The sequence below is a fragment of the Protopterus annectens genome, chromosome 9.part0 (genome assembly GCF_019279795.1).
Source record: "Protopterus annectens isolate FY-2018-M chromosome 9.part0, PAN1.0, whole genome shotgun sequence".
In the NCBI taxonomy this organism is placed as follows: Eukaryota; Metazoa; Chordata; order Ceratodontiformes; family Protopteridae; genus Protopterus; species Protopterus annectens.
In genome coordinates, this window is record NC_056743.1 from 1,342,458,699 (window position 1) to 1,342,475,218 (window position 16,520).

Genomic DNA, 16,520 nt, shown 5'->3' on the forward strand with positions numbered 1-16,520 from the left:
AATACAGTACCCTATCCATTTGGATATAGTCTGCTTTGAGATAGCCTTGCCTTGTGATCCTGCAGCATATGCTACAAACAGTTGATCAGTTTTCCTGAAAGCTTTTGTTTTGTCCAAGTAGAAGCGTAGCTGCCTGTGTATGTCCAAAGAATGCAGAAGTTTCTCCCCTTTATTTTGGGGGTTTGGATAAAAAGTAGGCAAATGGTTGGTTTGGTTAAGAGCCACACTAGATACCACCTTTGGCATGAAGGTGGTGTTTGTCCTTAAAGATACCCTATCCTGATGAAAAATTATAAAAGGTTCCACTGCCATTAATGCCTGTAGCTCTGAGACTCTTCGTGCTGAAGTTACTGCCAGGAGCAGAGCTGTTTTCCATGATAACAATTTTAGATCGGCTACATTGGCTGGCTCAAAGGGTGGTAGGGTCAGTTTTTCCAAAACAAAATTGAGGTCCCAAGTTGGTGTTGGTGCTCTCTGGGGCGGTCTTGTGTTTTTAGCCCCTCTGAGGTACTGCTTTAGCAAGGGATGAGAGAATAAAGGATGATCCGTGAGTAATGTGCAGAAATGGCAGAGGCGTGAATCTTAATTGATGAAAAGGATAGGCCTCTGTCCAGCATCTCAGTTAAGTATTGTAAAATCTGAGAAATCTTTGGAACAAGAGGGTCAAGGCTGTGAGCCTGGTTCCAGGCGCAGAATCTCTTCCATTTTTCTGAGTAAGCTTTCTTGGTGCTAGGCCTCCTGGCCTCCAAAATGACATCCATAACAGCTTTAGAGAGAGGTGTTGCCTGTTTGACTAAAGTATCTGCCATGCAGCCAGGTTTAGGGTTTTGAGCTGACCCTGCTGGATCTGATTGTTTTGTTGAGTCAGAAGGTGTGGAATTTGGGGCAAAATCCATGGTTGGCCCTGAGCCAAGTTCCTTAAGATAGGGTACCAGTGCTGGCGTGGCCAGTCTGGAGCAATCAGGATCATCTGTGGTTTTTCTTGTCTGGCTTTTAGTAGTACCTTTGAAAGGAGAGGCAGTGGTGGGAATGCATAGACTTTTAGGTTTTTCCAGCTGAACAGAAGAGCATCCACTTTCCATGCTTGTTTGTGATAAGTCCTTGTGCAGAATTTTTGTAGTTGGCAATTCAGAGGTGAGGCAAAAAGATCTATGTCTGGGCATCCCCATTTTTGTGTTATCATGCTGAAGATTTGTGGGTTCAATTTCCATTTGTGAGGGTCCATGATATTTCTGCTTAGGTCATCTGCCAGAGTATTTTTCTTTCCTGGCAGGAATTGTGCTTGCTGGTGAACTTGGTACGTTAGAGCTGTGTTCCACAAGGTCATGGCTTGCCTGCACAGGGGATAAGAGTGAGTGCCCCCTTGTTTGTTTATGTACCACATTACTGTGGTGTTGTCTGTCTTTAGTAATAGTTGTCCTGGGTGTAGAAGGTCCTTGAAAGCTGTTAGGGCATTTTGAACAGCCAACATCTCTTTTTGATTGATGTGAAGATGCATCTGGTCTGTGGTCCACTTGCCCTAAATGCAAGTTACTGCCATGTGTGCTCCCCAGGCGTAATCCGAAGCATCTGTTGTTAGAGTTTGCCTGGCTGTGGGTTGGGTAAAAGTCTGACCCTTGTTTAGATGACATGCCTGTGCCCACCATTGAAACTCCTGTTGTAGGCAGGGAATTATTGGAATTACTGCTTCTAGGCTGTGAGAATGTTGAGTCCTAACACTTTTTAGGTACCATTGTAATTTCCTCATATGCAGTCTGGCATATAGTATTAGTAGTATGCAGGATGCCATGAATCCCAGGGCCTGCAGAATTTTTCTTGCAGGGAGATGGGACGTTTTTGCCAGTAGTTGAAAATATTGAGTTAGTTGCACTTGTTTGTCTGGCGTGAGGTAAGCCATCTGGGCCATTGTATTTAAACTGGCACCCAGGAATGTAATCTGTTGTGAGGGCACTAGTTTTGACTTCGTTTCGTTTATTGTGTACCCTAGAGAAATTAGCAACCTTTTCACAAACGCCAGATGCTGTAGAAGAATGTTCTTTGCCTCTGCTTGAATGAGGCAGTCGTCCAGGTATGGATATATTTGAATTCCTTTTTGTCTGCAAAATGCAATTACTGGTGCCAGGCACTTTGTGAAGACCCTGGGCGCAGTAGATAAGCCAAAGGGCAGTGCAGAGAATTGGTAGTGCATTGTACCAGCATTTAATCGGAGGTATCTTCTGCAATTTTGCCCAATAGGGAAATGCAGGTATGCCTCTTTGAGGTCCAAAGTAACAAGCCAAGCCTTCTTGCCCAGCATGGGTAGAAGCTGCTGTAATGTCAACATTTTGAATTTCGGAATATCCAGGTAAGTATTCAGAATTGAAAGGTCCAGTATAGGCCTCCAGGCTTTGTCCTTTCTGGGGACCAGGAAGAGTCTTAAGTAAAACCCTTGTCCTTGTTCCTGTTGTGGCACTTTTTGTAAAGCTTTCATGTCCATGAGGGCTGAAATTTGGTTTTGTGCCTCTGCCCATTGATTTTGTGGCGGGTCTGGCATTCCTTTGAGCTTTAGTAAAGTATGGAAGTGGAATCTGTAACCTTGAGACACAATATTCAGGACCCATTTGTCTTGGGTGATTGTTTGCCAGTTTTGAGAAAAAAGTGCTAGTTTTCCCCCTAAGGGGGCTTCCAGAAGGGACGTGCTTGGCGTACGCAAGGGAAAGTCATTGTGACTGTTTCCTGTAAACTTGAGACTTGTCCTCACCTCCTTTTGGGGTTGAGGTGCCCCACTGTCGTCTGTTTGAGCCTCTCTGTGGCCTGTCTGACACTGGAAAGGACCGATTCTTTGTTGGCCAATTTCTGCTAAACCGAGGTGGCTGTACCTTTAAGAAATCCTTGACTGTTTGCATAGATTTAGCTTTATCCTCCATTTTCTTTAACATCTCTTCTGCCTTAACACCAAACAAGGTATCATGTTGTAAAGGAGCATCCAATAACTTTGCCTTAACATGTTCAGGTAAACTCTGTTCTTTTAACCAAGCATGTCTTCGAATAACAGAACCTGTAACTGCGGCTCTACAAGAGATCTCTAAAGAATCAAAACCACATTGCAGAGTATGTTTTCCCACCTGTTCAACTGCATGCAATAAATCCTGCATTTCTTTACAATCAGGAGCTTCTGAGCTAACAAGCATTTTCTGTTTTAACTGAGCCATTAAATATTGTTGGTACTTAAGCATGTGAAACTGGCAATTTAAAGCTCTTACTGCTAAAGTTGCAGACGTGTATACTTTCTTCCCCATCTATCCAAAGCTCTGGAATCTCTGTCAGAGGGTACTGGATTTTTTGCAATGGAAGCCTTAACCCCTTTTGGACCCTAGGAAATAGTTTCTGGATCAGCAGAAGGGTTTTTGTATAGAAACTTGTGAGAGTCAGGGACTCTATAATACCTATCTGGCTTGGCTGGAGCAGGGGGCAAAGAGTCAGGAGATAAGCTGGATTCAGAGAACACATCATCCACAATGTCTAGTACAGGCAGAATAGCCAGGGGCCTGTGCTGAGGCAATAAGAGGAAATCCCTGAGCCTTTTCTTGGATTCTGAGTATTCCTGACTTTCCCAATGGAAATGTTCCCTCATGGTATGTAAAGTTTCCCCAAAAGAGTAATCCTCAGGAGGAGAGGCTGAAGGGATAGATTCCTCAGCATCAGAGTCCTCATAGGGGGGTAAAGAGTATCCCTGGTCTGAAGAGGAATCAGAGGAAATGGAAACCTGATCAGAGGAGTCATAGTCTGTATCCTGCCTAGGCCTTTTCTCAGGAGGGGGATGGGAACCCCTGATTAAAGTAATGAGGTCTTCGGCCATTTTAAGCATCTGTTTCTTATGCATGGAGGACTGTCCAGGAGAATGCTGTACTTGTTTCTTTGTATTTAATGGTACCTTTGTCTTGGCTGCTGATTTAATGGTAAGTTGTGAAGGTCTGGAAACACCCTCAGAAGCTGGTGACTGCTCAGCGGCTCTGGACCCATCTGAGGGATTAGTTTCCGTAGGCCCAATACCTTGAGTTTCCAGAGACCTAGTTGTCTCCACGTGGGAGTCTGAGGCAGCCTGTGGCTCTGAGGTAGCGGGTGTCAGGGGCTGCGAAAGCACCTCACTGAGAACCGGCGACTGGCCTAGAAGAGGTTTCGTCGTTGGTTTTGGACCTCGGATGCCTGTCTTTATCCTTGTCTTTGCATTTTTTCGGAATTGCGGTCGTCAGTTGATCCGACCGCATAGTATAGTTGAACCTTCGGCCAAAGTAGTGCAAAGCAAAATCAAAACGTCTTTTTACAGTGCGTTTGTTAAATCTAGCACAAAACCGACAACTAGTGACATCGTCATCAGAGCCTAGGCATGGAATACAGTAAGAGTGTAAGTCCTTATGAGGTATTTGCTTCCCACAAGAAATACAATTATTAACTTTTTCTGACATCGGTCTGAGGCAAGAAAAAAGTTTCCCCAACAGGGTACTTAGCTTTATTGAAGACTTCGGATCTGAAATTCAACTTCGAAAATCTCAGGAGTCAGCCGACCAGCACTTGCGAACTGCTTCTGTTTCGGGAACTGCGAGGCAAGAAAGACTGAAGAAAATGGCGTCGGATGCATCTTATATACTCCTGGTGCACTGACGTCAGGGAAGAAGCGACAGCAACCGACGCTGGACCAAGACTTTGGAACTCTGGTCGACTGCGGGACTGCCTGACAGCAGGATAACCCAAGTGTGAGGACTGCAGCAGTGTAACACGATGAACATCGGGGTCGGACAAGGGTCCGATGCTACTCACCCCCTCAGAGCTGACGAGGGAGCCTCGGCATCCAGATCCCTCGATGGAAGGTACCATTGAGGTAATCGGAGCAGACGTCGGAACCGAAGGGGATATGGTTATCGGAGCTGACGGTTCCACTACTCGAACCCCAACAAACTCCGGCTCCAAACACATTGGAGTCGGAGGAGGAACATCAAGTGAAGTGGACGGAGCCAATACCTGTTGAGGAGGGCTGGACAATAATTTACTTTAGCAACCTACTGACTACTCTCTCCAGATCGTGATCCGACAGCCTAGAGGATCGAGAGGAGTGAGAGGATCGGTGGCTACGCTCACTTTGAAGTAATAGAGAGAGAGGAGCCGAATGCACCGACTCAAAGGAAGGGGACCTCAGCCTCTTGTGGCTCCACGACGGCTCTGATGCATCTGATAGAGCCGATGGGGAGGTTGTCTTGTCTGTGCCAGCCGGAACCGACTTAGAAGGTAAATCCTGCACAGGAGTCGGCTCCGAAGGTGGAGCCGATGGTTTCGTGGATTTTTGGGATTTCACTGGCTGTGAACTCTTTGCCGGCGAATCCTGGGGTTTTAACAAACCCCTAAGAATCAGTTTGTTCTTATGCTCCTGCAGGACTCTTGGACTTAAAGCAAGGCAAATAGAACAAGAGTTCTGCAGGTGAACAGCGCTCAAACAGTAGACGAAACTAGTGTGCCCATCTGTCAGAGACATTTTATGACAGCATGAGTCACACTTCTTGAATCCAGAAACCTTAGCTTCCTTAGACATGACTGTACCAAAAAAAAGGGAAGACTAAGTAAGTAAATACAGACAAAAGGAAAAAAACAGTACTACACTAGACAAAACACACCAGTACTATCTATAACTTTGAAGGAAATCTAAGATATAATATAATTAAATATTATTTATATATATATATATATATATATATTATTATTTTTTTTTTTTTACAATAAGGGAAAAGAGAAGTAGGAGAGCCCTCCCTCTAAGTTAAACGGCTAACCTAGGGATGGGGGAGGGGCGGAGAACTGTCTAACAAACGAGTTCTGTCAAAAAAGGTAGAGACACTATAGAAAATATAACTACAACACATATAATTAACTCTAAATAGAAAGGATACTAGAAAATTTAAATTCTAAGGAAAGTTTACACAAAAAGTTAAATATACGAGCCTGAGCCAGAAAAACGACACCCTCGAAGCTGAAGCGGCAAACGAGATCTGGGTAGCTATCGCTAGGCATTATGGATAAGGGGTAGTCTCGAGCCAGTAAACAGCTCTCGAGCTATTGAAGATGGCAGAGTCGGAGCCGAGGATCGGCTCCAATCCCAAACAGCAAGAATGATGGCGAGATAGACAACTTAACATCATTTAATTTGCTCAACGCCTACTTCTTATCACCACAATTTCTATACTGGGGAGTCTTCTTACGTTATACAATAGAAGCACAATGATCACAGTTTAAATGTCAACATAATAAGCACAGTTCAGGCTTAACATAACTCTTAACTTTGCTGGACTCTAAATATACTTTATCGGACTAACTTGTAGACCATCCACTTAACTGAGAAATATTTCTAAAACAAAATGCACATTCTAAACAGCATTAGATTCTCCTAACACTTTAATTTACTTGGAACTACTAAATCTTGTGTAGGACAATCCCTACTTAAATTAATTTTACACTTTGCTTACCATGCATGCAGTACTATATAATTTCACCTAATAACTTGAGATACTATTATGCCACTTTCAACATTTGTCCCACTACATCAAGGATGCAATACCCTACAACTACTGAGTGAAGAAAATACAACTCTACTGCCTGCCTCAACTACTACAGAAGCAAAGAAGCACTTGTAAATCTGCAATACTTATAAAGCCAGACAGCACTCTTGATTGTAACATGATGTAATAGCTTTCCATTTCATACGCCACTACTTGCATTCAACATCAAGGTCCAAAATCATTCCTTCCCCTCAATTTCTTGGACTGATTTTAGCCAAAATCAAGATGATTCGCGTGCAAATCTTCTCTCCTCAACTTACTATTTTAGTTCAAATAATTTCTGAACAGACTACTGTCTCCAACTACAAAGTATCACACTAGATCAATTAATTTTCCAGAAACTACTTACTTATAGGCTGATTAAATTCTCAGTTACAGCTTGGCTTTTGTCCCACTGTTAAATTTACCTGCCTCACCCAGCACTGCTGTTGTCTCCTTCCATACCGCACGTGATATCACTCCATTGCACACACCTTTAACTCCAAATAGCCTTCTAGTTGTTACCAGTTGGAGTTATCAATTATGTTCTCGCTAGCTCACTCAGTTCCCCAAAACCACCTACATATAAGGTTAACAAAATTCACAGTTCCAGCTTGGCTTTATGACCTTCTTTTCAGTAGTTCCATTGTTGCATTTATCATCCTACAGCCATTTCTTGTTGCACTCATAATGCAGGTGAAATCCAATACATGACACTATTTCAACAATATTAACTAACCTTCTACTACCAGAGAGTGCTGTTAATTATCGTGAGCTAACATGATGGTCTAATTAATGTTTTCCTTTACTTCTTTCATAAATTCCAATTCTGAAAACCTTTTTTGAACACAGTGGCACTTTTTTCCACCAGCTCGACCATATACCTGTCCACTTTCTTCGGCCAAACTGAACTCGAGAGCCATATCCATTCGTTCCATCTTGCTCTAATGTTTTATTTTGCAGCTGCTGAGTCTCCTCAGAGCTCTGAGATTAGATCTGCCCGCTTCCACCAACATTTTTTTTCCATTTGCGGGATCTGTTGTCATTGAGCACTCCTGGATTTATTTAAAATCAGGTGATGCTATTTAGATTCTGGGTGGGAGGCCACAGCACTTAAAATAGCATTCTGCTGTACCTACATTGCTTCTAGTGTGTTTCTTGGCAAAATACTTCTCACCCATGTGGGGAATAAAATCCTCAAGACTGCTGGATTGTACATTCTAACATTACCCATTTCTACCTACAAATTTTAAATGTTAACGGAAAGTGCTGACTGTCTTCCATGCGGCAAAACAAAAATCATGGTCAGCTTAAGTTTGCTTCCCCTTATGTACTGTCTTCCTGCTTTCCATATAGCCTACAGTATCAGATTCTTCTGCTAACATATCTCAAAACAAATAAGTATTCCTTGAGGAAGTTGATCTGACACCTGTGGAACAAATCCAAAATCCTATGGACTATTAAAAATGTTATCTTGTCTTGAAAATGCTTTTATGAAAACTGTCATATCCACCTTATCAACTCCTTCAGGAAAACCATTTAAGAGAATATTTCTTTTTCTTGAGCTATCTTCATGTTCCAACAAAATTTCTCTGATCATTTCAACTCTCACCTTTGAAGCCTGAACCTTTCTCTTATATTCAAGACTTTCATCAATCAGAGCTTACAATACATCTGAAAACTCATTTAACGGTGGACTATTTCTTGAAATCTTTGGCCTTTTATCACAATGTACTCTTGCAACTTTACAGTCATATTCTGCAACTATCTACATATTAGAGTCAGTAAAATATTCTTAATTCATACTTTTCGACATTTTCCTGCTCAACTTGAGAATTTTCAGCTGGAGGTCATCATAAGTGGTGTTCTGCACGTCACTTGTGGAGATTCCTGTGTTTTTATTCTGTCATTTCTCCTTGTTTACTGGCATGTGCAATTACGAAACAATTACCTTTGATTCTAAACCGAATCCAAGTATTCTCCTCATTCCAAATTTGGAAACATTTTGTCTAACCTGATCACAAGAGAAGCTGTTCCAAAAATAAAAATAAAAATTCAGTGATGATGTCAAAAATAAAAGTCAGTGTGAACCTATGGGCAAGGTAATATTACACCTAAAAAAGAAACAAGACTACTTCACATTGCAGCCAGCTCTGTGACATAGAGGAACAAAGCCCAGACTACAATGAAGGCAAACAGAGTAGAGTAGGAGCCCTGGTGCCTTTTGGAAGTCACCAGAGAGGATGGGAAAGAGGGACCATTGTGAACTAGATCCAACCCAGTAGGAAGGAGGCAGCTCTGTCTCACTGAAAGGATGACAATCTAGCAAGTTGACTAGTTGTTAACCCAGTGGAGGTTGCTTCAGCATAGCACGCACTTTCATGTTGCTCTACACCAGTAAATCTGCTGGGAATTCAACATGAAGGAGTAAAAATCCTTTCCTTCACCTCCAGTAACAGCAAAAGTGGGCATGGAGGAGGCAGCAAAGGGGAAGGGGGTGCTCCCAATGTGGAGAGATTAGGCCTCCACAGACAGGCAAACTGGCCTGCTCCCTACCACCTGATTCTCATCAGGAACAGAAGAATTGAGTGTGATTCCCTGGTTGGAACAAATGGTCTGCAGGGCTTTCACCAAGCCTAAGGATGGCTCCTCTACCTGAAAACGAATGGGCCAACTGGTTGTCTGCAGTGCATCCACTAAACAAGGTGGAAGGGTAATTAAAAAAAAAAACTTCAATACATTAATTAAACAGCCAAAATGTGATTAATAAGCAACACTCTACAATCCAAGTAACCATCTTAACAGTTGCTTTGAAACTCAGGTTTGCTGAAATGAAAAGTACTAAGTCCATGTTATGACTTACTTGCAAGGTGGTTTCAGACACTGATAAACAAAATGTATTTACCTGTAGATCATTAAGCCCCCTAGAGTCCGAGTCTGATGTGTCTCTGTAAGACAAGCTTGAAATTTCCATATCAGTAGAGGCACGACTCCTCTTTTTTAGGGGTTTACAAGAATCCGAAATTTCACTGACACCTAACACAAAACAATGCATTTGAAACAAGACAACTTCCAGCACGAAAAAATACACAAAATCTAGAACTTCAAATATGCATTATAAAGATGCCTTCAACATTTACACCAGTTAAGCACTTCAGAATAGCAATCATTCTAACAGCCCTAATGAGAAAGTACAGTTGTGTAAGATCTTACCATAACGGTGGATGCCCTTCTCTTCACTGCTGCAGTATTTACAATAGGGACCCACTGCCAAGTGCAGCCCAACATCCGGCCAGTATACCAAAGCCTTTAGGTTGCTTTAAGGTACACTGTACATCACGTAATTTATTAAGATGATGTCCAGACGTACAATCCTCAGAACTGAGAGCCCCAGTAGGAACGCCAGTCCAAGTAAAATGAGGTAACCAGTACATCCAGAAGAGAAAAGAACCAGGAGAAGTAAGGGAGTGAATACTGCAACAGTGAAGAGAAGGACATCTACCGTTATGCTAAGATCTTACACAACTGTACCATGACCACCTACTTCACTGTTGCAGTATTTTTTACAATAGGGAGAGTGCAAAAGCTCAGGAAGAAGAGAGGGAGGAGGATGGACCAGCACAGCTCACTAGTAACCCAAGAAGAATAGCCCTAGCAATGCCAGATCTACCTCTGGATATCACTTCCAACTTATAGTGCTTGTTAAACATATGCATGAAGTCCAGGTAGATGCCTCAAGAATAGTTAGTATCCAAACCCTTGAGAAAAGCACCAAAAGAAGGCACAGCCTAGTAGAATGAGCCTTAACAGAAGAAGAAAGGCTCTTGCCATGAAGGCATAACAAAAAGAAATGGCTTTAGAAATCCAAAAAGAAATAGTTTGCTTGAAAACAGACAATCCTATGGATCTAGGATGAAAGGAAACAGAGAGCTGATCAGATTTATGAAAAGTCTTATTCTTATCCAAACAAAATCTGACTTGTCTATGCACATCCAAAGTGTGCAGCACATTCTCACTAGCAGATTATGGAGAAGGGAATAAAGTGGACAAATGAATACACTAATTGACAGACAACTCATTCACCACTTTAGAATAAAAGAAGGATTAATACAAAGGGACAACCTATCCTTATGGAACACTAAAAACAGAGGACAAGCCATAAGGGCTTGAAGCTCAGACACGTCTGGCAGAAGTAAGGGCTAACAAAAGTAAAGTCTTCCAAGAACAATGCTGTAAGGAAGCTAAAGTTGCAGGCTCAAAAGGAGTCGGAAGGGTGTCAATCTTTATAAAACAAAATGAAAATCCCACGGGGGAGGGACAGGCTTTCTGGAAGGACTAATATGAAGGGCACCTTTAAGAAACTGTTCAGTATCAAATCTAGAAGCTAAAATAGGTGATAAATGCAGGAAGGCAGAAGTAGCTTATAAGTGAGCCTTAACAGAAGAATAAGCCAACCCTGCAATGAGCAGTTCACACAGATAAGACAGAACCAATGGAACATCCACAGAAAGCGGATCCAGGTTAAGAGAAAGTCACCAAACAGAAAACCTCTTCCAACTGGATAAGTAGGATTTCCTAGTTGGGGCTTCCTCGCCTGCTGCAGGACCCTAACCATGTCCTCAGAAAAAAAATGTCTGTATGGAATGAAAATCCCATCACCCACAGTGTCAGTTGAAGAGTGGAAAGGTGAGGATAAATGAGAGATCTCTTGTCTTGTATGAGTAGGCCCACCCTGTGAGGTAACTTGTGATGAATGCCCTTGGCTAAACGCAGAAGAGGAGGGAACCAATGCTGTACGGGCCAAAAGGGAGTCATCAGCAAGATTTTGGGAACATCCTGTTATATTTTAAACATGACTTTTGGAATGAGAGGAAGAGGTGGGAAGACACAGAATCAACCCCTTCCAAGAAAAAGAAAAGGCGGCCACCTTACAAACCAGAAAACCTGTGACTGTGGCAAAAAAGAGAGGAAGTTGTTTGTTCAGAAGGGAGGCAAAAAGATCTACTTGAGGAGTACCCCACTGGTGGACAATATCCAGAAAGACATCCCCGTAAGGCATCCACTGTGAGATTGTGTTATGGACCTGCTCAGTCTGCCACAATATTCTGAGCTGAAGGAATGTAAATTGCCTGAAGTGTCAGATGATACTGGACAGTTAGTTTCCACATTAGAAGTGCCAACCAGCAAAGGAGATAATAATTCGTCCCCCTTGCTTGTGGACATATTACATCACTGTGGTATTGCCTGTAAACACCTTGAGTGTGCCTGGGGAGAATTGAGAATTAAATGCTTGAAGAGCCAGCAGAAGAGCTCTCATCTCTTTGATACTGACGCGGTCTTTTCTTTGCTGAGCTGGCCAAAGACCCTGCACCTTTAGAGAGCCAAAGGATGCTCCCAACCCCTGTCAGAAGTGTCTGTGAACAGCTCCTGAGGGAGAGACGGGGTTGAAAAGGGAGCCCTGGATTGAGGGTTAACCACTAAATCCACCTCTGAAATTTTAGCTTGAAGAATGGAAGAAGAGGAACTAAGAAATCCAGAGGATGAGACTGCCAACGCAAAACTGACTTTAGGAACCAGTGAAGTTTTCTCATGTGGAGTTTGGCAAAAGGGAGCATAGGAATTGTGGAGGCCATAAAACCCAGAGCTCTCAGAACCTCCCTTGCTGTGATTAAGGCCAGAGGAAGAACGGATTGAAAGAAAAATGAGAGTCAAGGCCTTGGGAGGCGGCAAGGATGCCACCATTGGAAGAGTCTGGATCCTGCACTCCAGAAATACATGACCCTGTGAAGGAGACAGAAAGGACTTCTGGAAATTTATAGTGAACCCCAGGCTTTGCAGGAGGAAAATGGTAAAGTGAAGATGCTGCAGTACAATCTCTGGAGAGGATGCCTGGATAAGGAGATTGTTTTAAGTAGGGAAAAACTTCTATCTCCCTTAGCCTGCAAAAAGCAATCACAGGAGCGAGGCATTTGGTGAATATCCTTGGGGAAGTAAAAAGGCCAAAGGGTAAAGCAGAGAACTGAAAATGCCTGCAACCAAAAGAGAAGCCTAAACACTTTCTGGAAGGGTGATGAATACAAATGTGAAGATAAGCATCCTTGAGGTCCAGACAATCTAGAAGAGCCTGAGGAAGCAGCACAGGGAAACAAAATCTGAAGGGACAACATCCAAAAGGAAGGTACCTTCAGAAAGTTTTTTAAATTAGAGAGGTCGAAAATGGGTTTCCAAGTGCCCTCTTTCCTGGGAATCAAAAACATTCTGCAGTGAAACCCCTTCCCCATTTGGGAAATTGGAACTTCCTGAAACCTTGAGTCAAAAGAGCCTGAAGCACCCAGGGAAAGAAAGCCAACTGTTCCTGAGGGGGCAGAGGAATGCTTCTGAAAGGGGGAAGAGATTTCTAGGCCATGTAATACCCTAGGTGGATAAAGGACAGAACCAAGAAGCCTAAGTAATGTTTAACCAAACTGGAAGGGATAGGGGAAGACGAAGAGAAAGAGGAATGTGGCTGAGAAGAGCAGGATAGTCAGACAGCACCTAGTTTGTCAGGAAAAGGAAATTTCGGTGTCACAAGAGTTTGGGTAGCTTTAGCAGGAGGAGCTCTTTTAGCCCTTTTTACCCTTGGGAGGAGGGCTAGACTGCCTATGAACAAAGGCTGGCTTATTAGGGTAATTTTTTTGAAATGTAGGTATCGGAGAAACAAAAACATGTTGAAGTTCCTGTAAAGCCTTGTTCTTATCCTGAAGAGACAAATAAATCATAATCAGCTGCATCAAATAGGTGTTTATTATCCAGAAGAGCATCCATCAACTTAGCCTTAACATCATCTGGCAAAGGTTGAAGCTGAAGCCGGGAATATTTCCTCATCACAGAACCAAAACTATCAGCTCTAAAAGCAGCATATGCTACATCATAACTGCACTTAATAGAATTGTAAGCCACCTGAGAAGAGGTCCCAAACAAGGAGAGAGCAGAAGTCTTCCCTTCAGAATCAGGAAGGTCAGAAATTACCTGATAGTCCTGAGAAAGAAGAGACAAAATATACCTGGACATATGGGTCTGATAATTGACAGCCCTAAAAGCCAAGGTAGCAGGGGTATAAAGGTTATTTCTTATACTTTCGATAGTCCTGCTGTCTTTATCAGAAGGAAGATCTGTAGAAGGCAGTAACTGAGATGGTTTGTTAGATGTCACAGACACCACAGAGAAGTCAGCTGAAGGACATCTATATAGGAATTTAAAATCCTCAGCCACCCTATAAAACCTATCATTTTTTGGGGAGGGGGCTGGGAATCTGGAACCTGAGACACAATACAAAAGGCATTAAACAAAGCAGCCAAAACAGGAGGGAGAGCAGAAGGTCTGGGAGAGTCCATTTGCAGAAGCTCATAATACCTTTTCTGCAATTCAGAAACCCTGGCACAATCGCATTTAAAAAAAATTCCATCATCCTGGAAATTGTGACCCTGAAGGAAATCTCCTCAAAAGAAGTGTCAGGACTAGAGGACTCCTCCTCTTCAGAAACACAGTCTAAAGGAGAAGGAATATGGGATGAATAAGCAAGGGATTCCTTATATGAATCCACTTCTTCAGAAGAGGAATCCTGTTCCCTAGGCCTTTTAAGAGGAGCAGAGGACCAAGGTGGGGGGACAGGAACAGAAACTCCTTCAGCAGGCTTCAAAGCCATAAGAGCATTAAACAAACCTTGAGTGAAATTCTGCAATTTACTCTGAGGATCCTTAGGAATAAGAGATACATGCTTTGTGTTTTGTTTCTCTTTCAAAGGAACGTCTGCTCTGTACAATTTAGAAGGCTCAGACAACACTCCACAAGCCTGGTTGGAATTTCCTCTCTATCCAAAATCTGAGAAACCCCGCCTAGGCCCTTTGGAAAACAAAACATCAGTAAAAGACATCTGCAAGGCCTCTAGGGACATGCGTGTAGTCGGATCCATGCTGGCCTCTGAAGCAGTCACAGCAGAGGAATTCAAACAGGAGCCGGGCGATCCTCCTGGCTTTCACTAGCCTTGGGAGAGACAGACGGCAGGTGGAGGCTGTACAGCAGAAGAATTGGACCTACACTTCTTGGCCACCTTCTTCATGGATGGCTGAACCTCAAAGCGGAAAGTTCCCTTCATAGCATCTTTTACTAAAAGCTTAAGATGCTGGTTCTCAAAATAGACGGCAAAGAGGAAAGCCGACTAGGGAGAGTCTTTGGTATGAAAACCTGACAAATGGAACAGGATGTACCGTCGTGGGAAGTATCAAGGCAAAATAAGCACTGCTCGTGACTGTGCTTATGGGGAATGTCTCCCGCACTGGTATTTACCCTTTCTGAATGGCATAAAACCCCCACAAGCAAAAAACAAAAGGGGCACAGCCCCCCACAACAGGAGGATTTGGTGAACACAGGATCCTTCTTATGCGGGAGGCTGCACCCCCCCACACCCCCTCCTAATTATATATAACAACTCCAAGATCGCACTGCAGTGGGGAAAGGGCAGGTTTCCTTATCCCTTCATTACTGGTAAGTACGTACTAGTTCTATTCCCTGGATGTTGGCCAACTATGGTCATTCGATGAACATATTTACAATCATTTGGCCTTTCAATGGAAGGAACTTTCGATGGTCTATGTATGATGAACTGCCGTTCGATCGCTAAACACAGACCCATCTGTGACAGCATTAATGCAGATATAGTGGGACAGAGAGAGCCTCCACAGTGATGAGGGTGCTTACATCACCACCCCTGGGAAGGGCAGCATTTGCAAAATATGGCTACATTATTGACAGCCATGTCACCATTGCCCTCTCCCCTACTAGGAAATGAATGGGCAAAAGATACTCTCACCCTTGCATGGAACAAAGGCCAAACTGCTGGCTGACACAGATGTAAAAAGAGTATATAGAACAAAATAACAACAATAAAGCAAAATCAACACAAATGGGTCATGCATTTCACTATGCATTCCAACTCTCTTTTTTACTTAGAAAAACACACAGGGTACTGCCCAATACAATTTGACACTCATCTTACCCACTTAACAGTCATAAAGGGCAGAAAGTGAAAGAAAATATTTGCAATACATCCGCACAATGGAGTAAAATTCTTTATTATGTTATGGTTTACTATCAATATTGCAAAAGGCAAAACTATTTCCATTCGCAATATCGAAGTAAACCATCGAATCTGGAATCTTGACCACTTCACAATGTCGACCCAAATGATCGAGACATCTGAGTCGACATTGTCACCGAAAATATCACGTGACAGTCGTACAGGAGCTGATCTAAAGCAAACTCCTACATGACATACCATGTTTTTGTAGGGGGGCAAGCCCTCCTGCACCCCCCTCTGGGGGGGGCTGCGCCACCCACACCCCCTGCTACTAATATATTTCAACTCTGGGTTCGCACTACAGTGGGGATATGGATGAATTTCCAGTCCCCACTATACTGTGATCTCCGTACATATAATCGAACACACTTATGCGAATGCACTACCACATTTTCATAAGTGTGCTCGACTACTCCATACACTTTTAATTTTGTGCAAGACATTCTGATTTTTGGCAGCATACATTTGGCAGAAAGAACGCAGTTCGCACAAATGTTAGTAAACCTTATGTTATTCATACATTCTAATTTCTAAACCAGTCGCAACCCATAATTCTTAATCCACAAATCACTATCCAACTCTTACTTTATTTTTTTGAATTTGTTAGCCAGGGTACAGCACTGATCAAAAATAGTAAATTTTAGTCTCAGCCCATAGTGATGAAGAGAAACAAAAAAATTTAAGTCACACAGAGTAAGAATACAAAGAAAATGGAAAGCAAAAACTACAACAGTATTATATCATGTATATTAAGTCTACAAAATTATATAAACACTGAGACAGATTATATATATGTACAAAAGTTTATAGTGATAAAACTTGCAAAACATGGTGAGATAAAATAC

At 42.6% G+C, this 16,520-nt stretch overlaps 1 protein-coding gene across 1 annotated transcript in view; it reads right to left on the minus strand.

Annotated features, from left to right (window-relative positions):
- The window catches only part of NSD3 (nuclear receptor binding SET domain protein 3), a 4,286,093-nt gene that overhangs the window by 2,158,602 nt on the left and 2,110,971 nt on the right, over positions 1-16,520 (minus strand). The window contains exon 11 of the mRNA XM_044084319.1: positions 9,466-9,596. Coding sequence (XP_043940254.1) covers positions 9,466-9,596 — 131 coding nt within the window. The remainder of the gene's footprint in view (positions 1-9,465; positions 9,597-16,520) is intronic.